This window comes from Podarcis vaucheri, assembly GCF_965113315.1.
Source record: "Podarcis vaucheri genome assembly, chromosome: 7".
NCBI classification, from domain to species: Eukaryota; Metazoa; Chordata; class Lepidosauria; order Squamata; family Lacertidae; genus Podarcis; species Podarcis vaucheri.
In genome coordinates, this window is record NC_138765.1 from 85,057,126 (window position 1) to 85,079,523 (window position 22,398).

The 22,398-nt window shown below is 46.4% G+C and overlaps 1 protein-coding gene across 3 annotated transcripts in view; it reads left to right on the forward strand.

Annotated features, from left to right (window-relative positions):
• HVCN1 (hydrogen voltage gated channel 1) overlaps positions 1 to 22,398 on the forward strand; it is a 36,546-nt gene that overhangs the window by 13,568 nt on the left and 580 nt on the right. For all 3 annotated transcript variants that reach the window (XM_082230600.1, XM_082230598.1, XM_082230599.1), the window contains exons 2-5: positions 7,134 to 7,369; positions 17,425 to 17,529; positions 19,479 to 19,710; positions 21,570 to 21,682. In XM_082230600.1, coding sequence (XP_082086726.1) covers positions 7,172 to 7,369; positions 17,425 to 17,529; positions 19,479 to 19,710; positions 21,570 to 21,682 — 648 coding nt within the window. In that variant the 5' untranslated portion in view covers positions 7,134 to 7,171. The remainder of the gene's footprint in view (positions 1 to 7,133; positions 7,370 to 17,424; positions 17,530 to 19,478; positions 19,711 to 21,569; positions 21,683 to 22,398) is intronic.

Consider the following 22,398-nt stretch of genomic DNA (forward strand, 5'->3'; position numbering starts at 1 on the left):
GGGTTTCCCCAGCCACTCTGGGCGGCGTCCAACAAAAGATTAAAAATACATTAAAACATCAGTCATTAAAAAACTTCCCTAAACATAGTTAAAGGAAGCTTTCTATGTTTAAGATAGACCATTGACCCACTTAGTCCAGTATTGTCTACACTGACTGGCAGCAGCTGTCCAGAGTTTTTGGCCCTGTCTGGTGATGCTGCCAGTGGGGAATGGAACTGGCACCTTCTGTATCCCAGGCGGTTGTTCTGTCACTAAGTTGTGCAACAGCTCTATGAGCTAGGATAATACTCTCATCTCCAACCTACATATGCGGGCTGGGGGCTTAGGGGGCGGCTTCCCAAAGGTTTGAGCTGAGAGTTTTCCTCAGGGTTTCCCAGCTCACAGATAGCAAGAACATAAGACAAGCCATACTGGATCGAACCAAAGGTCTTTGATCTTTTGTCCAATGTCCTGGTTCCACAGGTGCTCAGCTGATTGCCTCTGGGAAGTGTTATGAGCAGAGCAGTAGCCTCTTGGTGCCTGGCATTCAGGGATATACTTCCCCTGCAGCTGGAGGTTCCATTTAGCTGTCATGACTCATAGCAGCTGCTGGGCTTCTTTCTCTGTGGATCTGTAGAATCTTCTAACTGTTGTGTGAAGAAGCCCATCCTTTTGTCTAGCCTGAATCTCCTTCTATTCAGCTTCATTGGATGATGTCTTTTGGCTCTAGTATTACGGGACAGGGATGTGGGTGGAGCTGTGGGTTAAACTGCAGAGCCTAGGACTTGCTGATCAGAAGGTTGGGAGTTTGAATCCCCGCGACGGGGTGAGCTCCCATTGCTTTTTTTAAAAAAAGATATTTATTAAGATTTTCAAAATATTACAAAATAAAAATAAAAAAGAAAAATACAAAATAAAAGTAATTAAAAACAACTCAATCTTTCCATTACTTATTTTTCATTAGCTTGTTTCCCAGACCTCCTCACGCCTCCCTTTTTTGTATTCCAGTTCAGTTTATTGGTTCAGCAAATCCTTCCCCTCTTTGTTTATCCTAATCTTTAATCTTAAAATATTATAACATTAAATCTTTACCTATTAGTAATCCATCTTTCATATTCCCTTATAGTATTGCAGCTAAAAACCCCTTAGTTTCTAGCCAACATCATTCTAACATTCAATAATTTTACAATATTTCTGTAAATAGTCTTTAAATTTCTTCCAGTCTTCTTCCACCAATCTTCTTCTTACATAGTCACTACAGCTGTGTTAGGGGATGCGGGTGGCACTGTGGGTTAAACCACAGAGCCTAGGACTTGCCGATCAGAAGGTCGGCGGTTCGAATCCCCGCGACGGGGTGAGCTCCCATTGCTCGGTCCCTGCTCCTGCCAACCTAGCAGTTCGAAAGCACATCAAAGTGCAAGTAGATAAATAGGTACCGCTCCAGCGGGAATGTAAACGGCATTTCCGTTTGCTGCTCTGGTTCGCCAGAAGCGGCTTAGTCATGCTGGCCACATGACCTGGGAGCTGTATGCCGGCTCCCTCGGCCAATAAAGCGAGATGAGCGCCGCAACCACAGAGTCGGCCACGACTGGACCTAATGGTCAGGGGTCCCTTTACCTTTTTATATGCTATATGGTAATTTATGGACCTAATAGGTATCTAATGCCATTTGCACATGTTGCCATGCAACCCGTCCATGCAGAATGTAGGCACCCTATATATAGAAAGGAGCAAACCAGTGATATTTGAGGGAGCAGGCTAGCAGGCTGCTAGCCATTACTTACATCATAGGAGCCTACACAACACAAAACACTGTTGCTGTTTGTAGGTTTTATTTCATTTGTTTTTTATCTTATATTTTGGAAATGTACATCCAGGGGTTTTTTTCCCTTTAAATTTTTTTGGGGGCCCCAAGAGAGTGGGTCCCTAAGCTATAGCTTGTTTAGCTTCTACGTGAATCCGGCGCTGCTTGCAGTGGCCAACCAGATGGGAACCCAGATGGGAGCCCTCTTCATAGCTGTCAACTTTCAGATTTGGAAATAAGGGATCAGCAGCCTCGAAAATAAGGGATCAGCAGCCTCACCTGTCCCAGGGACAGTCTACGGGATATCTAACAATCCCGGATAGCAGCGGGAAATGGCACTGGAATAAGGGAATTTCCTGCCAAAAGAGGGAAGGTTGACAGCTATGGCCCTATCCACTGAGTGGGTCTATAGGGAAGGAGGCAGTCTTTCAGCTAATTCAGGGCCAAGTCACTCGGGGCTTCAAACCCCTTGAATTGGGGCTGGAAACCAACTGGCAAGAAAAGCAGCTGCCTTGATACAAAGGCCATTTTTGTTCTTGGGGATCCCCAGCCCAGTAATCTGGCTGCTGCATTTAGAAGCAGCTGAAGTTTCTGAGTCATCTTCAGAGCATGTCACAAGGACCTAGACTGGAAGTTATCAGAGCACAGAGTACTGCGACCAAGGCATCGATGCCCAGTTTTAGCCGATGAACCAGGCAGCTCCTTGTCACCCGAGCCCTCCGGTGATGGATCCCATGAATGCTCTGTGGTGGTTTTATGAACAAAAGTAGATCCAGAGAAGCAGAACTTCTGGAGCACAGGACCCAGGAGGTGGAACATGATGTCCTCCAGATGTTATTGGCCTACACCTTCCATCCTCCTTGTCTATTTCCCATGACACCTGGAGCGGAAGGAAGCTTCAATCCAGCAACATCTGGAGGACCGCAGGTTTCCTGTCCACCTAGACCAGCCTCCTGCTTCCATAAGTGCCCGGTTAGTTGCCTCCAGGAAGTCTACAAATAGCGCCTGAACCCCATCCTGTTCTTTGTCCCTGGTGCTTGATAGTCAACAACATTGTTTGGGGTAGTGAATTGTCCCCCAGAACCATCTATCTAAGGCTCTTGGCTCCATTCTAACCAGTCAGGTGAGAGTGATTCAACAAGGAAGGTGAGCTGATCCTGGTTGATCTTGCTTATCTAGCCAGTGTGAACATTAGCAAACCATGTATGCTGTTAAAAGAAGTCCAGGATGTGATCAGTGGGGCACATTCTGAGTTGGTCTGCAAAGCTGTTTGCTGCCTCTTAAATTGATGCTTTACGATGCAGCACAATGCTATCTCTGCCTGCTCAGAAGTAAATCCTGTTGGATTTGGTGGGGCAGACTTCACGGGACGTGAGGCTAGGACTTTGGCTTGCACTGCTGCAATGTGCTCTACGTGGGGCGACCTTTGAAGGTGACCGGATACTACAATTAATCCAGAATGCGGCAGCTAGACTGGTGACTGGGAGCGGCCGCCGAGACCACATAACACTGGTCTTGAAAGACCTACACTGGCTCCCAGTACGTTTCCGAGCACATTTCAAAGTGTTGGTGCTGACCTTTAAAGCCCTAAACGGCCTCGGCCCAGTATACCTGAAGGAGCGTCTCCACCTCCATCGTTCTGCCTGGACACTGAGGTCCAGCGCTTAGGGCCTTCTGGCAGTTCTCTCGCTGCGAGAAGCCAAGTTACAGGGAACCAGGCAGAGGGCCTTCTTGGTAGTGGCACCTGCCCTGTGGAATGCCCTCCCACCAGATGAGAAAAATAAGAGAAAAATAACTACCAGACTTTTAGAAGACATCTGAAGGCAGCCCTGTTTAGGGAAGCTTTTAATGTTTAATAGGTTGTTGTAATTTAGTGTTTTGTTGGAAGCTGCCCAGAGTGGCTGGGGGGACCCAGCCAGATGAGCGGGGTATAAATAATAAATTATTATTATTATTATTATTATTAGGCCTTAGCCTTTGGCACTGCAGCCTTTGAGGCTGTGCAGGAGGAATTCTTCATTCCCCCTGTGATGCGCCACCGAGAGCATGGCATGGTTTTTAAGTGGAGGCCTTTTCCAGATTGCGACATTGTGGCCCTCTGACAGCCGGCCTTGTGTCATAGCAAAGAGCCTCAGCTGTCAGCTGGGGAAAGTCCCTGGTTTCCTTTGTCTCAAATGCAAAGTCACAAGCCTTTGCCCTGAAATGAAAATGAAGTCTCAGGAAACGTAGGAGTGGGAGAGCAAAGCGTCTCTCTTGCCTTCAGAAGGCACCAGGCGCGACCCCTGAAGTCAGTCAGGGTTGCCATTATGAAGCTAAATGGATCCATGCTCTGGCTTGGTATCAAGATCTGTCAACTGCTGTTACCCAGGCACGGTATCCGGTTTCTGGGGAGAGGATTGGTGTGCCCAAGTCCTGGTTGTGGACTTCGTGGCAGCATCTTGTTGGCTGCTTTGGCAAGCCAGATACTGGATTAGAAGATGGCCCTTTGGTCGGATCCAGCAGCCTGACTATTCTGATATTCTTATGCCCGCATGCTCCCATTTGCTTGCCTTGAAAGCTTATTCCTTTGTCTCCTCACCCTTCCACTACCACCCACCCTGCCTCCCACCAAAAATGAAGATTGTTCCTCTTGGATTGGACAGGGGCTTGGATTGGACAGGTTTGGTTTTTTGGTTGGTTGGTTTCTATTTATAAAGCAGCAGGAGGTGGTTGCTTGAAAATTTATATACTACTTGACAGTAAGAAAACCTCTAAGCAGTTTACAAAATTACAATCCCCCCCAAGTGGTTTAACACAATCACTCTTTCCAAGGCACTTTGAGAATTGCAGGTCAGACAGAGGAATTGGGGTCTCCTAACAACCCTCAGCACCCTGTAGTTCCCAGGATTTGGGGCAGGGGGTGACTGTTTAAAGTGGTATCATAGGGCTTTAAATGTATGGTGCTGATGGGACCAGGAAGCTACTTTCTACCAAGTTGGGCTATTACGCCAAACCGCTGCTCTGTCCCAGCTCCTGCCAACCTAGCAATTCGAAAGCACACCAGTGCAAGTAGATAAACAGGTGCTGCTGTGGCAGGAAGGTAAACGGCATTTCCATGCGCTCTGGCAGCACTCATCACGGTGTCCCATCGTGCCAGAAGTGGTTTAGTCCTGCTGGCCACATGACCCAGAAAGCTGTCTGTGAACAAATGGTGGCTCCCTCGGCCTGAAAGCGAGATGAGCGCCGCAACCCCATAGTTGCCTTTGACTGGACTTAACCGTCCAGGGGTCCTTTTCCTTTACCTTACCCCAATGCTCTTCCCAGTCTCTATCAGTGAGGCTCTTGAGGCCTCATTCGACCTTTCTCCCAGCCCTGGTACCCAAGATCCTTTTAAATGGAGGTGCCAGGAATGAGACTTTCTCCAAGGTGCTCTACTCTTGAGCCCATGCCCCCTTCCTCTGATTTCTTTTATCCCATCAGCCATTGCAGTCTTAAAGGCTAGAAACTTCTTTTACAGGGGAGGGGAATTCTTAGGATAGAATCATAGAATCATAGAGTTGGAAGAGACCACAAGGGGCATCGAGTCCAACCCCCTGCCAAGCAGGAAACACCATCAGAGCACTCCTGACATATGGTTGTCAAGCCTCTACTTAAAGACCTCCAAAGAAGGAGACTCCACCACACTCCTTGGCAGCAAATTCCACTGTCGAACAGCTCTTACTGTCAGGAAGTTCTTCCTAATGTTTAGGTGGAATCTTCTTTCTTGTACAGTGGTACCCCGCAAGACGAATGCCTCGCAAGACGGAAAACCCGCAAGACGAAAGGGTTTTCTGTTTTGGAGGCGCTTTGCAAGACGAATTTCCCTATGGGCTTGCTTCGCAAGACGAAAGCCCATAGGGAAATCTCCGGGGACCTCTTTTAAATGCTGGTGGTGGGGAGCAAAGCCTTCCCCCCCCTCCGGCCTTCAGAAGAGGTCCAGGAAGGCCGGCGAGGGCCGAAAGGCTTTGCTCCCCACTGCCAGCATTTTAAAAGCAGTCTGGGATAGCAGGGAAGAGCTTCCCGCTATCGCGGATGGCTTTTGAAGGCAGGCGGGGGGGGGCAAAGACTTTCGCCCCCCGCCCGCCTTCAGAAGAGGTCCAGGACCTCTTCTGAAGGCGGGCAGGGGGCAAAAGTCTTTGTCCCCCCTGCCTGCCTTCCCGGACGGCTTTTGAAGGCAGGTGGGGGGGGCAAAGACTTTCGCCCCCCCCGCCCGCCTTCAGAAGAGGTTCAGGACCTCTTCTGAAGGCGGGCGGGGGGCAAAAGTCTTTGTCCCCCCTGCCTGCCTTCCCAGGGGCTTTTACATCGCCCCGAACAGCGGAGAAGTCCTCCGCTGTCCCGGGGTTTTTTAAAATGCTGGGGGTGGGAAGAAAAGCCCTTGTCCCCCCCCCCAGCCTTCAGAAGAGGTCGGGGGACAGACTGTCCCCGGACCTGGTCTGAAGGCGGTTTCCATAGGAACGCATTGATTTTCAATGCATTCCTATGGGAAACCGTGCATCGCAAGACGAAAAACTCGCAAGAAGAAAAAACTTGCGGAACGAATTAATTTCGTCTTGCGAGGCACCACTGTAGTTTGGATCCATTGCTCTGTGTCCGCTTCTCTGGAGCAGCAGAAAACAACCTTTCTCCCTCCTCTATGTGACATCCTTTTATATATTTGAACATGGCTGGATGCTGGATGTTGCCCTTGTGTGGTGGAATAGCAAAAGACACGCATGATAAACAACTGTGCACAGGGCAGGTAACAAAACATAGGGCATTGGGTTGGTCCCAGGAACACCCCTGCTTAAGAGAGCCAGTGTGGTGTAGTGCTTAAGAGCGGTGGACTCGTAATCTGGTGAACTGGGTTCGCTTCCCTGCTCCTCCACATGCAGCTGCTGGGTGACCTTGGGCCAGTCACACTTCTCTGAAGTCTCTCAGCCCCACTCACCTCACAGAGTCTTTGTTGTGGGGGAGGAAGGGAAAGGAGAATGTTAGCCGCTTTGAGACTCCTTAGGGTAGTGATAAAGCGGGATATCAAATCCAAACTCCTCTTCTTCTTCTTCTTAACCAAACAGTGGTTCTGAATCTACCTCTTCAACCATGAGGCCTAGGAACTTACTGGTTGTTTTTAAATGCAGCTTGCTCCAAGGGTGCTTCCGATATTTCCAAACTCCGAATGGGGAAGTAGGTATCATCCCCCCACACACAATCCAGACATTTTAAAAAAAAATAGTCTTTTACTGTGAGATCACATGGTTTCTTCTTCTTCTTATCCTTTTGTATTGTCATTCCTTAGAGGAAGTTCAGCTGTCGTGTTCTCAGGCAGTGATGCTCTCAAGCTTTCCCTCCACAGTGTGTTTCTACAGGGTGATGCCCATTTGAGCTGCCACCATGTCTATGTACCTGAAGCATTTCACCGTGGTGGGGGATGATCCTGCTCAGTGGAACAATGACTACAGGAAATGGGAGGAAGAGGAGATGGAGGAGGAAGCCAAGACCCCTGAGACTGCCGTCAAAATTGACTCTTCCCCCAGGACCCCCACCTTCCGGGAGGTGATGAAGAAGTTGTTCCAGTCACACAAATTTCAGGTATGTGGCAGGTACCGGCTCTTATGTGAATGGAAACACTGGTGGCCAAGAGACCTCAGTGTTGTATGGAATGCCAGCTTTGAAGGGAAAGGAGACAGAGGCCTCCAGGGTTAAATTGGTGACCATGAATAACCAGCCATTGCCACCAGCAGGAGCAACTGAACTCCCAGTCAACTTGGGGTCTCCAAATACTTTGTGTGCTTTCTCTGTAATCACAGTTTTTTTTTACTGCAGTTGTTTTTGGGGTGTCTTTTCCTCAAAGGCACTACAAGCATGTTTGGAGCAGCAATAAAACACACTTTTTCCACATCACGTTTTCTAATCACCTTCTTAAAGGATGACACTGGACTTCAAAGTTTAAAATTTGACTCATAATTTTAAAAGCAATTGCTTTTATGACACGTGTTTTGCAAATACGTGAAATTCAAAGCACATTCTTTCCTCCTTATGTTGAACTAGTGTGGCCAATCGCTTTGTCCCAGATGGTCAGGGAGTTGCTTGCCCTCCATGCAAAGCCTACAGTTGCAGTCACCTGAGATATGCCGTGGAAACTGTGCATCGTATTTGTCATGTCCTTCGGGAGAGTGTCAGGGAGGAGTCTGTAGAAAGTGCTGGCCTGCAGGCCCAGTGGGTTGCCCCTTTACAAGCCACAGACTTTACGCTAAGAGAGTAGAGTTTGGGAAAGGAGAACTTGAGGAAGAGACTTGGGTGGTCAGTTGCAAGGTTGGAGATCATGCGGTTAGAAAAAGAGGGCTGGAATTGGGTAGTTAGAAAGATGGTTGTTAGATTGATAGTTCTTAGGCAGCTATTAGAAAGATAGCCGAGAGTTGTTTGATCCAGTGTTTTGTCTGGATCTTGTGATCTCCATCCTAGATTCTTGTTCACTCAATCCCTGTGGCCTCATCAGTCACACTCACTTCACCTCCTTTTACAAGACTTTGTGTGTAAAAATCAGTGGATCCTGTCAGTTCTGTTACGGCTAAAATCTGGGTGCGGGGTTACTCTGCCACCCAGCTCATCGGACTAAGTCCGTGGGTCCCTGCGGAAGAAAATGAGCTCAGCCGGACGCAGGAGCAAACTGCAGAAGATCCAAGTTTATTGCGCAACAGGTTCAAGGCGAGATTGAACAGCGAGAAAGGGGTGGCATGAACTTTTGAGATTTCCCTCCATGTCCCAGAATACAGTGCATGAAACGTCACGAATACATTATGGGAAGGTTGGGTTTCACAAGTTACATCATGAATATACTTTACACGTCATGAATACATTATGAAAAGGTGGGATTACATTAATTAGCATTTTCGGATGAGGGAGGGGGGATATGCGGAGCGGGAAATATACATAGATACACATTTATTGAGTACCGGTGGTGGCAAGACAATGGGCCAGGAATATACATCGTCTGTCACCTAGTATTGCCCGAAGGAAGGATTTGCAAAACTATCTGACAGGATTAAGAAGTTCCTGCGTACGTGACCTGCCGCTTTGGGGATTATGGAAGTAGGGACAGCATCATGGAGTCCAAGGGGAACTGAGTTGAATGGCACCGAGAACGAGCAGATCAGAACCACGGCTGATTTTATATCAATTTTTGAAGATTTCAGTGATTTCTAAGCCACTCTGTACTAGAGAGCAAAAGCAGAAACAGAGTGGATACATTGTAACAGGATTTTGACAGTATTACTTGAGAGATTATGGAGGACAGGGGAGGGGTGATGGAGTCGTAGAGAAATTGAGCAAATATATTGTAGTGAAGAAGACATTGCCCCCCCCCCCCGTTCCGTATCAGTCCCCCATTCGGAGATAGATTTGCATTAAAGTTCTGTAAGAACTTGCAAATCTTTTCTCCGCACCCTAAATCTCGGTGAATGGGATGTGTGGCTTTATGCAAACCTGAAAGGGACTTGCAAGCCATGCCTCTTACGGTCATTTGCAAGTATATCAGTGTAGGTAGCTGCATATAGGGTATTATATAAAGAACATCTCTTGTATTTTGTTGCTAAATTACTTGTGGCATTCTCAATAGTGTTTTATGCTTTGCACCTAACAGGAAGGTCTAATTGACTGAAAAATGCAGTTGGTGTTTTGTCCTTCGCCATTTTTGTGTGTTTCTCAGGTGTCAAGCTAGCTCTTCTGTGGTCTCACACTGACATAGTGCTACAGCAACACATCCTGTCTGTTGAATCCCCTCAGGGCTTTCATTTAACCATGTCACCTGGCATTCACCATAGCTGGCACAGGTTTGGGCATCTCTGAGGGAGATGTCTTCGCCTTGGCCTTTAGCTATGGGATTTTATTATAGGCTGTGGTTTTGCACGCATGGGGGTTGCTCACTTGCACTTAAAGGACCAAAAGGCTAATTGCAGCCTGGATACACGTGCCCAATTCAAACTGAGTCCAATTTGAATTTATCTTGCCCTATGGTTCTCAACTCTTCAAACCAATCTGTTAAAAGAAAACCATTCTTAACAAGGGCAGTTGTCCAAATAAGTCAATTTAAGTCTATAAGGAATCATTCCTGCTAAACCAAAGCATATCCACCTTCATGTTTCTTAGAAGCTTCTCCTTGGTAAAGCAAGTTTTAGCACATTTTTAAAATGGGTAGGGAAGGTTGGCATAGTGCCAGGTGGGACAACGAATTGTGGTTATCTAAACATTGGACTACACAATAGTGTGAGCTATTAGAAAGTATAAAATGCATGAGAATTCTCCACTGGTGTGTAAGGAATAAGACATTAAACATAAAAACAGTTACACACAATAAATTGCCCCCCTTTGTGGAAATCACACTGTCAGACACATTTCAACATTCTTACATAATAACACATAATACAAAACAAAATAATTAAATATCTGTTGCATATCTTGACACCATTGTGATCTTTTACGTATGTATCTTTTGAATCTTGGAGCAGAGGCTTGAGGTTCAAGTGAAAAGATGTCCTTGTAAGTCAACTCCACCCCCCTTTGTCAGGCCCACTCCCCCAGCAGTCTCTGTTGTCTGTTGTTGCTGGTCTTGCGATGGCGAAGTACTGAGTTGAGGGGTTGTTGCTGCTTTTCATCATTGCACATCTGTAGAAGTGATATCCTGTAAGGGGGCAGGGTTTTGGGGTGACTTAAAAACACAGTTAGACAAGGAAAGGGCAAAAGGTAAAAGGGATGTCCTCCAGTTTCCATGGGAAGCTGCAAATAATAACAATCTTAGTGGATTAAACATTTTATTCATTATCACATTTCCATATAATTACTGTGATTATCTGCTAAGTTTGTTGGCTTTCCTTCACTTAATTTTTGTTGTTGTTGTTCTTTTCATATTATAAAATAAAAAATTACTCCACATGTATAGAAAGAGAACTGTAAAAAAAATACAAAGGTTAAAAAATAAAAAAGAAAGCAAAAAATTAGATTACCAGTTAGATGAAAATGGACTTGACACAAAGACATCAGATTCAGAAAATAACTATTATTAAATAGTACAAAGATATTATCAAAACCACACATATTACTACTGGACTGGAAAAAATGGAAAAACAATGAGGAAAACTTAAAATTCACCATGTGCTATTCAATAAAAGAACTTCGTGAGACTGACTTTCAACATGTGATGAACATGTCCCCCAAAGTAAAACACAAACACACAAAAATGAGCTATGAGGAACCAAAAATAAATAAATGCTAAGACACACAATTAATAAGTAACCTGAAGTAATCTGTTTTGGCATTCTAACATCCCAAATGAAAATAAAAGTGTTTCTTGATGTGACATCAGCTGTAATGTTAATAGCAGAATACTGGGAAATGAGTTAATACCAATAAAATGAATGGCAATTTAAAGTTGTGCAGGTACCTTGCACTAGCCAAAATGACAGAATTAGTAAGAAATGCTCAGGCCAAAGGTAAACAAGTACCATTCCACAAACAATGTTTGGTTGTGCTTCGATTAACTTCATAGACATCATGGAGAAACTGATTAAATAAATGAAAACAGATTATTTGTAACTTAAAAAAAATGTCAAAGGCACAAAGAGATAGAGGTCACTAATACAGCAGGGATTCAGACTTGTTTCACAGAACAGAAAGAAAGTTGCTGTGGGAGGAAAAGGGACAAACACTTTGTTATCAGGGTTCACATATCCTGTTAAAAGGGAAAATTATTTCATGTGAAAAGCCTGTCAGGAAATGCTGTTCCTAAAATTCCCAATCAGGGGGGAATGCTTTGATATTTACCTGTGAAAAGAATTTTGCATGTTAAGATTTGGAACCTGGAAAGCTCTTGACTTTTGATGGGCTAGTTTTTTTTTTGTTTTTTTTTTGTAGCCTTTTGTCTTAAGTAGCCCCTGGGGCAAAGACAGATTAAGGGTGATTTCCCTCAATGGTTCTGACTTTTCTTTTACATTTGGAAGAAACCTCCTCTCCCTCCTTACAGTCCCCCCCCCCCGTCCTCTCTCTCTCTCTTCTTTAGCTGATCTAGCCTCTGTGCATGTGCAGAGTTCATGTCTCAGCAAACCTTTTGTACTATTGAAAATGTTGCATCCTTTGGCTAAATTAACATTTGAATAAGGGAAGGGAAGGGTATGGAGTAGATTTTGAAAACAGGGTTTGATTTTAAACAAAAAAGAGAAACTCAGCAATTTAAGTATTTACCAAAGCTAGCGATTTCGGCCCAAGCAAACGAGACTGCTTCCTTTATGTACAGGAAAGGGCTAATATCCCTCTGGCCATTCGCGGAACAATCGCCCCCCCTTGCAGTTTCCTTTAAAGGAAGCTTACTCAGGAGTAAATTTACCTGGCACAGAATAAGAAGGAGAAGGAGGGGAAAAAAAACCCTGAAAGAGACAGAATGAAACGGGGGGGGGGGGCATTTTCTAAGAAAAGAGGCCAGGAAGTCTTATAGAGACTGATATCAGGAGCCTTACAATAACTCTTCTGTCCAACCAAATCAAAGTTAAAACTGGACTCAGATATTTTCTTAGAAGGAACACCATACTTTCATAGGCATATGCTTAATGAAATACATACACTGCATTTTAGCTTGAGAGCAGTTGGCTCAACTAGGCTTTTGCAGCAGAAACATTAGGTTATCAGCACCTTCCAAAATAAGACTGTAGACTCGCAATCTCAAAAGTTGGGGCAAAGCAAGAGGTGGGGTAAACATTTGCACACTTCATTCTCATTTTCTCTTATTTAGGACTGCTAAGATCCAGCATGACTTCCTTAGATTTAAATTTTGAAGCAAGCTTGCAGTTTAAACTATGCACACTTAAGAAAGGCAATCTGCCAGAGACAGAAGGAACAGACAACACACATAACGGACAACATGTAAACATATATATTCTCATCCTTTAGTTGTTTATTGCAAGGAGATGGGCCACTACCTTTGGCTTCATTAAGTGAAATTAGTAGGAAGGTCCCACATGGTTTTATGAGCCTCCTTGCCTCTTCAAACACACCACCAGGTAATCAGACTGGTAGGGCTCACAACGCTTGGTTGACTGGGTACCCCTTTATAGATGCATGCGTTGCTGTTGTTGCTTTTTTGCTTTTTCCTTTTTTTGGGGGGGGGGGTGTCTGGGATAGAGAAGGGGAAAAAAGAGGGGTTGATTAGGATTGGTATGTCTAGGGGTTTGGTACGCTTAGTACAGGGACGTATAGTAAAGAGGAGAAGGGGCTTCTAGTTGCCTGGCAACTTCCTTAGTGGGTTTTAGAGAGCTCTAGCTATCCGGTTCCTTGCGTTCCCTTTCCTATTTCCTTATTTCCTATTTCCTTATTTCCTTATTTCCTTATTTCCTATAACCTGGGGTCTCTTTCCACTCTGCCGGTCCTGCCCAATTCCTCATGGGCTATCCCTCCTGGCAACCTCCTACCTATCGTCACATCTCAGGAAAAGGGGCCCTACTGGACGCCCGCGCCATGCGGTGCCAGATCAGGTGGTCCCTGGATAGAATTTCGAACTGAAATTCCCCCTTGCTTTTGGAAGCGGGCTCACGCACGGTTACGTGGCACCGACCAGTGCGGCTGGGATTGGTGATAGAAAGCAAGACCACTTCCCGCCCCCTTGCCGGGCGCTAGAGAAGTTCGGAAAGAGAGCCCCAACCCCTTGCTTTCAACTGGGATGTCCGTTGCGGAGAGTCGGCTATCTTTCAAGTCGGCTCTCTCCGTCTTACTTTCGGACTCCCAATTGGTGCGGCTGGCTGGGGGGGTTCAGAGAAAGAGATAGAGCTCAGAGCCCCCCCTTTTCGGGCTGAGCAGTGGTCCACGGTCTCTCTCGTTAACCGGACCAAGAGAAAGGTAAGAAGGAGCGATAGGGAGGACGGCAGAGATTCAGTTGCCAGGAGATTCCACCCCCTTCCCACCAGTGCACTGGATTTTCCTTTTTCCTTATACTCACGCGTCTTCTATGATGATCCCGGGATCGATGAATAAGCCGGCTGGATCCCTCTTTTGCTCCCCGGCTGAACTCCTAGGGCTTTCGATTACCGCCCGGAAGATGGCTGGGGGTCCAAAAGGATCTTCCCAGGCAAAATGGCCCGGAGCCGGCTGAAGATTTCGGGGCCCCCAGTCAGCAGCTCGGGAGAACCACAAGCCCCACGTTGGGCAGCCAACTGTTACGGCTAAAATCTGGGTGCGGGGTTACTCTGCCACCCAGCTCATCGGACTAAGTCCGTGGGTCCCTGCGGAAGAAAATGAGCTCAGCCGGACGCAGGAGCAAACTGCAGAAGATCCAAGTTTATTGCGCAACAGGTTCAAGGCGAGATTGAACAGCGAGAAAGGGGTGGCATGAACTTTTGAGATTTCCCTCCATGTCCCAGAATACAGTGCATGAAACGTCACGAATACATTATGGGAAGGTTGGGTTTCACAAGTTACATCATGAATATACTTTACACGTCATGAATACATTATGAAAAGGTGGGATTACATTAATTAGCATTTTCGGATGAGGGAGGGGGGATATGCGGAGCGGGAAATATACATAGATACACATTTATTGAGTACCGGTGGTGGCAAGACAATGGGCCAGGAATATACATCGTCTGTCACCTAGTATTGCCCGAAGGAAGGATTTGCAAAACTATCTGACAGGATTAAGAAGTTCCTGCGTACGTGACCTGCCGCTTTGGGGATTATGGAAGTAGGGACAGCATCATGGAGTCCAAGGGGAACTGAGTTGAATGGCACCGAGAACGAGCAGATCAGAACCACGGCTGATTTTATATCAATTTTTGAAGATTTCAGTGATTTCTAAGCCACTCTGTACTAGAGAGCAAAAGCAGAAACAGAGTGGATACATTGTAACAGGATTTTGACAGTATTACTTGAGAGATTATGGAGGACAGGGGAGGGGTGATGGAGTCGTAGAGAAATTGAGCAAATATATTGTAGTGAAGAAGACATTGCCCCCCCCCCCCGTTCCGTATCAGTTCCCTGCTGGTAACCTATGAGACCAAAATCTGTGTACAGTGGTACCTCAGGTTACATACGCTTTAGGTTACATACTGTCAGAGTTGCTTCCAGATCCTAGCTCACAGAGGATCACGCTAGCCAGCGATCATTAAATAAAAGTCTTTATTGAGTTACAGTCTCCATTCTCAAGCTGCTGCGTGCAACTCTACGTCTTATGCTTAGATCGGCGAAGCTCCGTCTGAGTCTCCGCCCCTTGTGCACCAACTTAATATCCTAGCCCTGCTCCACCTTTTCCGCCTGACTGTTCTCCTCTGGGTCCCTCTGCCCCCCGGGGTCTCTTCCTTCCGGGATTCTTCTGACGCTGACCCCCCGGACCCTCCTGTCTCCTTGCGCCGGGCTTTAGGACCTGGCTCCCTTTCCGGGCTGCCTACTGCGCCACCTTCCTGTGCATTTGAACTTGGCGCGCGCGCCCAACCTTCCACCTTCCGTCTAACCGTCTCTTCGCTCCCCGATGGAGGTGTGGCCACTCCTGACTCGTGCCCTCCCTCCTGTTGTGAGCTGCCAGCGCTTGATCCCTGGCGCCCTTCCTCTTCCCTGCTCTCTGGCGGTGACGCTGGTCCCGATTTCCAACTGCTCCCCTCTGAGTCCCCTCTGGCTCTATCTTCCTGGGGTGTCCCCCTAGTCTCCCCCCTTACCCTGGCCACTGGTGCTCCTTTTTGTGAATCTTCTGATTCACTGGAAAGACTCGGAGATCTCGGGTCGTCGTCATCACTCATCTTTTCTTCTGCCTCCTCCCCCTCGCTCTCTGTTTCCTCCCTTGCCCTCGCCTCTGCTCCTGAACCCCTGACACATACGCTTCAGGTTACAGACTCCGCTAACCCAGAAATAGTGCTTCAGGTTAAGAACTTTGCTTCAGGATAAGAACAGAAATCGTGCTCCGGCAGCGCGGCAGCAGCAGGAGGCCCCATTAGCTAAAGTGGTGCTTCAGGTTAAGAACAGTTTCAGGTTAAGTACGGACCTCCGGAACGAATTAAGTACTTAACCTGAGGTACCACTGTATTTTTGTCAAGAGTTCACCCATGAGGGTATGAGACCTACAAGCAAGGGAGGACTTGCAAACTTGGAAAGAACCAAGTTTAGAGGCAGAATTCACTGACTCAGCACATCAGTGTTGTGGGGTCCGGCTTCCCTGGGGTGTGAAGTCAATCAATTGAAAGAAATACACAAGTCTTCTCCTCAAGGCCTAAAACAGCCAGGAAGGCCGCGTTGTCAAAGAGACCATCACCAGCTGAATCGCCATCTGCACCAGCTTCAAACAGAACCACAAGACAAAACACAAAGCTCCTGAACTGGAATCTGTGCCTAATCTGTTAGAAAGAGGGCAAGGAGCACATCTTCAAGATAACTTAAGAGGTTTTGTTGTGAATGACAAGACATTGCATGCGGCACATGCTCATGGAATATTGACTAGCTGCTAACAGAAAGCACCGTACAAACTGTTTGAAAGCATTTTACTAGCAGACGCAAAAAACCAGGAACAGGCTGTGACTTCGAATGTTGCCATGGAGCAGCTGGTAGAATAAATTCCACAGCATTTCGACAGTGCTGATATCCTGCAGCCCAAAGATGGGTGTGGGCAGCTTGTATTGCTAGTAGAATGCTCATCTACAATTATCCCTAGGTCGTAAATCAACATATAAAGAAAAAATCCAGTTGCAATAGCATAGCAATATATGTGACAGGGCCAAGGAAAAATTAATTTGCAACTGTGCAACTTACTGTTCCAGCTACGTTTATAGTCCAAACTCTCAAACTTGATGATCTTGCTAGAGTTTCCCCAGCCACTCTGGGCAGCTCCCAATCGAGTGTTAAAAACAATACAGCATTAAATATTTAAAACTTCCCTAAACAGGGCTGCCTTCAGATGTCTTTTAAAGATAGGATAGTTGCTTACCGTATTTTTCGCCCTATAAGACGCACTTTTTCCCCTCCAAAAATGAAGGGGAAATGTGTGTGCGTCCTATGGGGCGAATGCAGGCTTTCGCTGAAGCCTGGAGAGCGAGAGGGGTCGCTGCGCACCGACCCCTCTCGCTCTCCAGGCTTCAGGAGAGCCCCACCGCTAGACCCACAAGCTCGGGGGACAGTGGGGAGGTGCAGCACACCTTTCCCGCTGTCCCCCGACTTGGTTAGAAGGCTGGCGGGGGGAGAAGCCTGCTCCTCCCCGTCGCCAGCCCCGCAAACTCGGGAGACAGTGGGAGGCGCAGCGTAGAATGTGTCCTTTTATGTAAAATGCATCTCTGGGTTATTTGTGGGGCATAGGAATGCGTTCATATTTTTTTCCAAAATATAGTCCGGCCCCCCACAAGGCCTGAGGGACAGTGGACCGCCCCCCTGCTGAAAAAGTTTGCTGACCCCTGCACTAGGCTGAAAGACAGTGAGCTGCCCAAGGCCAAGTCATTCTCTAGGTCTCCTTGGTGCAGAGCCTAATGGTCTACACCACCACACGTGAGCCGCAGCTTTTGCCTCATTCTCCTCATCCCAGCTGCCACCTTTCTTCCATGGCTGATGAACACCAAGTCTCGACTTTGCAATCTTCTGCTTGGCTTCAAAGGTTTGCATATTTATTCTGGTCTTGGTTCTTCCTCTCCCAGATCTTAGTTGTCTGCCTGGTTATTTTGGACGCCATACTGGTCCTCGGGGAACTGCTTTTGGACTTGAAAATCATCCACCCTGACAAACACGAGATTGCACCCAAGGTAAGGGCAATAGGGGAGGAATCTGCAAATAAATCATGGTCCGTGTAGACAGTGTGTTGCAATTCTGTGAGGTGTAGAATCCAGCTTCCTCAGAACCGTAACTTCTCATTTTTAAAATAAGCCAGTTGCTAGACCTGTAGAGATGCATATACCGTATTTTTCGCTCTATAAGACGCACCAGACCACAAGATGCACCTAGTTTTTGGAGGAGGAAAACAAGGAAAAAAATATTCTGAATCTCAGAAGCCAGAACAGCAAGAGGGATCGCTGCACAGTGAAAGCAGCAATCACTCTTGCTGTTCTGGCTTCTGGGATAGCTGCGCAGCCTGCATTCGCTCCATAAGATGCACACACATTTCCCCTTACTTTTTAGGAGGGAAAAAGTGAGTCTTATAGAGCAAAAAATACGGTATATACTTGAAGAGATTTATGTAGTGCCCTTTCTCTGTGAAGCAAATATGGGAAGGTGTGTATATACGTCTGACCCACCCATCTGATAGTTTGCTACAGAATATTTTTCTTTGATTGCGTTGTGGTGTTTGGTGTCCTAACATTCACATTTTTTCAAATTTACTAAGAAGGAAGCCAAATACAGGTTGGAGCCAAGTAGAAATGTATGAACCTGAAATATACCGAATAATGCTATATAAAGATAAAAACTTGACCTGTATAATAAATGAAACATATATTAAAAAACAGAATCTTAGATCTCAAGGGAGGCCAGAAGGCATTTTGTAAGATGAACAGCCTTCACTGCAAATTTAGCTGCATTAGATGTTGCAGACCTATCTGAACTAGACAACGGATATTTAATCTTATCCATAACAATGAGCGTAGCAAGCAATGCTAAATATTTCTCTGAATCTTTATGCCTAGGTGTTTTGTACAGTTTAGAGTATATCACATAGCGTGTGGAGTTCTCAACGGGGGGTGGGGTGGCTTCCACAAATGCAAAAAGGGTTGATCTCTGGGGATTTTCTTGAATCTCCCTTCCAGAAAATTAAGACTTTATAGGGCTGTAAATGCTTTGTGGAGTAAAGGTAGATTTAGCTCCAGTAGGTATTTCTCTTCCCCATGGTACAATCTAAAGTGGGGGAAGTATTTGAAACTCTGGGTGAAGCAATAGCATCCCTGTGCTGTTCTGCAAACAGATCTTGGAACAAGTGCTGTAAATATTGCATTGGCTAGGTTGGATTTCAGCAGCAAAAGAGCCACTGGATAAAACCAGTACAGTCGTACCTTGGTTTTCGAACAGCTTAGTTCCTGAATGTTTTGGCTTCTCAATGCTGCAAATCTGGAAGTGACTGTTCTGGTTTGCAAACTATTTTTGGAAGCCAAGCATCCGATGGGGCTTCCGTGGCTTCTGCTTGGCTGCAGCAGCTTTGGTTTCCAAACGTTTTGGGAGCTGACCTGACTTCCGGAACGGAGTCCATTCGACTTCCAAGGTATGGCTGTATATCCAGTACGTTTCCGAGCACAATTCAAAGTGTTCATGCTGATCTTTAAAGCCCTAAATGGCCTTGGTTCAGTATACCTGAAGGAGCATCTCCACCCCCATCATTCAGCCCGGACACTGAGGTCCAGCGCCGAGGGCCTTCTGGCGGTTCCCTCATTGCAAGAAGTGAGGTTACAGGGAGCCAGACAAAGGGCCTTCTCGGTAGTGGCACCCGTCCTGTGGATGTCAAGGAAATAAGCAGCTATCCTATTTTTAAAAGACATCTCAAGGCAGCCCTGTTTAGGGAAGTTTTTAATATTTAATGCTGTATTGTTTTTAACACTCGATTGGGAGCCACCCAGAGTGGCTGGGGAAACTCAGCCAGATGGGCGGGGTATAAATAATAAATTTATTATTATTATTATCCTCCTCCTCACTGAAAATCTACTGCTTGCTTTCCAGGTGTTCTTAAACGTGTATTAACCTTTGCCTTGCCCTCCTTGCACCCTGGCAGGTGTTCCACTACCTGAGCCTTAGCATCCTCACCCTCTTTCTGGTGGAAATTTTCTTCAAACTCTTCGCCTACCGGTTGGAGTTCTTCCATCACAAGTTTGAGGTCCTGGACGCCATCGTTGTCATCATCTCATTCGTTCTTGACATTGTTCTTCTCTTCCGGGAGCATGAGTTTGAAGCACTTGGATTACTGATCCTTCTTAGACTGTGGAGAGTGGCCAGGATTATAAATGGTAAATCTTGAGGAATAGATGGATTTTGGTATGGAACCATTCACAGTACACAGGCACTAATAATACCCATGCAGGAATTTCTTGAAGGAAGCCATTGTTTGCCGTCCCAAGTATTGCCTGAACAACAAACTTGCAGTTACTGATAGGTAGCCGTGTTGGTCTGCCATAGTCAAAATAAAAAAAATTCCTTCCAGTAGCACCTTAAAGACCAACTAAGTTAGTTCTTGGTATGAGCTTTTGTGTGCATGAAGATACCTGAAGAAGTATCTGAAGAAGTGTGCATGCACACGAAAGCTCATACCAAGAACTAACTTAGTTGGTCTTTAAGGTGCTACTGGAAGGAATTTTTTTATTTTAACAAACTTGCAGCTAGGCTTCTTCTTAATCATTTTATTATTTGGCCACAGACCCATTAAAATAGAACAGTTGACAATTTAAAACATTCACTTACAACATGAAGCAAATGACTAAAACATATATTACATAGTACATAGTACAAAGATAAAATTTGAGATACAAATTGCAGTTAGAATCAGTGTACAAAACCTTTGAGTAGAGAACAGGAACTTGGCCATTATCTCTGTTATTAACTTGTTTGTATCAGCCGAGAAATATCCAGAGTACTGTTCCAGTGACCTTCCAAGATGCTTCCTTATTTTGGAGCGGGGAATAATCTCTTGTGACCTTCTCTATGAAGATTACATTCAACAAAGACCTGACCCAAAGTTTTGACTACTTCCTATCTCCACAAGGACACAAACAGTCCTCACATGGGACGCCTCTTTGTACTGTAAAGGGAGGTGGTTAAATCGGGGCCTAGAAAAGGCCTGGCGATACTTTGTCAAATGACCTAGATATGTGGCATATCTAGAAGACGCATGTTAAACTAAAAAAAAAAATACTAGAGAGCAAATTCTGTGAGCACATGAGAAAGAATATTGGCAATCAATATCCTTGATCCATTGTTCTAAAGTAGATTGTATAGCAGAATTTAATTGTGGGCAGAGGAATTCCAGAGACTTCTGGATCATTCAAATCCAGCCCCCTCTTCCTGGTATCCTTGACCTCTCTTCCCAGGCCTCCAGGCCCTTCCTAACAGGAGTGCACACTGCTTGTGGCTTTGTCCCACGTGCGCGCGCACACACTGCCTTGTTTTCACCCTTTCTGCCTCCTCTATCGCCATTCTTCCCTTGGGTCTGCGGAGACTGTTTTCACATGTACATTCTTGTGACTTAGCCCACAACACTTGGCAATACCAGTCTGCTTGCAAGGTAAGGTAAAGGTAAAGGGACCCCTAACCATTAGGTCCAGTTGTGACCATCTCTGGGGTTGTGGCGCTCATCTCGCTTTATTGGCTGAGAGAGCCGGCGTACGGCTTCCAGCTCATGTGGCCAGCATGACTAAGCCGCTTCTGGTGAACCAGAGCAGCACACGGAAATGCCATTTAACTTCCCGCCAGAGCGGTACCTATTTATCTACTTGGATGTGCTTTCGAACTGCTAGGTGGGCAGGAGCTGGGACCGAGCAACAGGAGCTTACCCCATCACGGGGATTTGAACCGCTGACCTTCTGATCGGCAAGTCCTAGGCTCTGTGGTTTAACCCACAGCGCCACCCGCGTCCCAAACCAACAGATATAACTGCTTGCAAACCAACAGATAAAACTGGAGCTGCAGTTGGAAGGCCTTGATTTAGCTCCAGCTGCTTCCTCTCCAGCCTCCCTCTCCTCTTTCCGGTGAGAGGAACATCCTAGAGGACAATTGTGAGGATAACCGCTGTAAAGAGCTCGGGAAGGTGATCCCTGGGTCTCAGCCAATAGGGCCTGGCTAACTTTCTTGTCCTCTGTATCCATTCCCCAAGGAATCATCTTGTCGGTGAAAACACGGTCTGAGCAGCAGATGTCCAAGCTGAAGCAAGCCAACCTGCAACTCACCCTAAAGGTCCAGGAGATGGAAGCTAGCTGTGCAGAGAAGGTAAGGCCATATTTTCAGTGGCTGAAGCTCTGATCCAGCTGCATGTAACTGAGTCGGCTTGAAATTAAGTCACAGAAGCAAAGGCACAGGACAGGGAGCAGCTTTAGCAGCCCGTCACCCAACCTCATAGATGCTAGGTACATGGCGGGCGACTGTGGCTTAGGGAAAGCAGATGCATGTGACAAGTTAGGACATGGACCATGCGATTTAGGCCCATGGGCTGGAGGTTCCCCATCACTGATGATCAAGAGCCCCTCTAAGCTGATGCTCCCCCCGCCATCTCTCAAGTTTTGCTTCTGCGCTCCAGGCTCCCTTAACTGTCTAAACAGGCGTTTGGGTTCACGATGGGTAAGTGCTCTTGAACAAATCACCGTATATTAAGAAGTGGAGAGTCAGGTGGATCTTGCAATGTGCTCCCACTGACTAGAGCAAGTAGAGGGACCCCGTGACGCTCAAGATGTTGCTGGATCAGAGCTGCCATCACCCCTGGCTGTTGGCCACCCTACTGAGAAATTGGTGCCCTCCAGAGAGTCTTGGGCTCCCAAGGTCCCATCCCTGGAGTTGACAGAGGGCAGCTAGCACATGGACCTAATGCATGTTCACGTGTCTGACTTTTGTGGGGGTTTCATGGGGTAGCCAGTGAGAATCTGCCACTCCTGACTGGGGCAGAATAAGCTGGCTGCCTCTTTGTGCTGCAGAGGATTAGTGGGTGATGC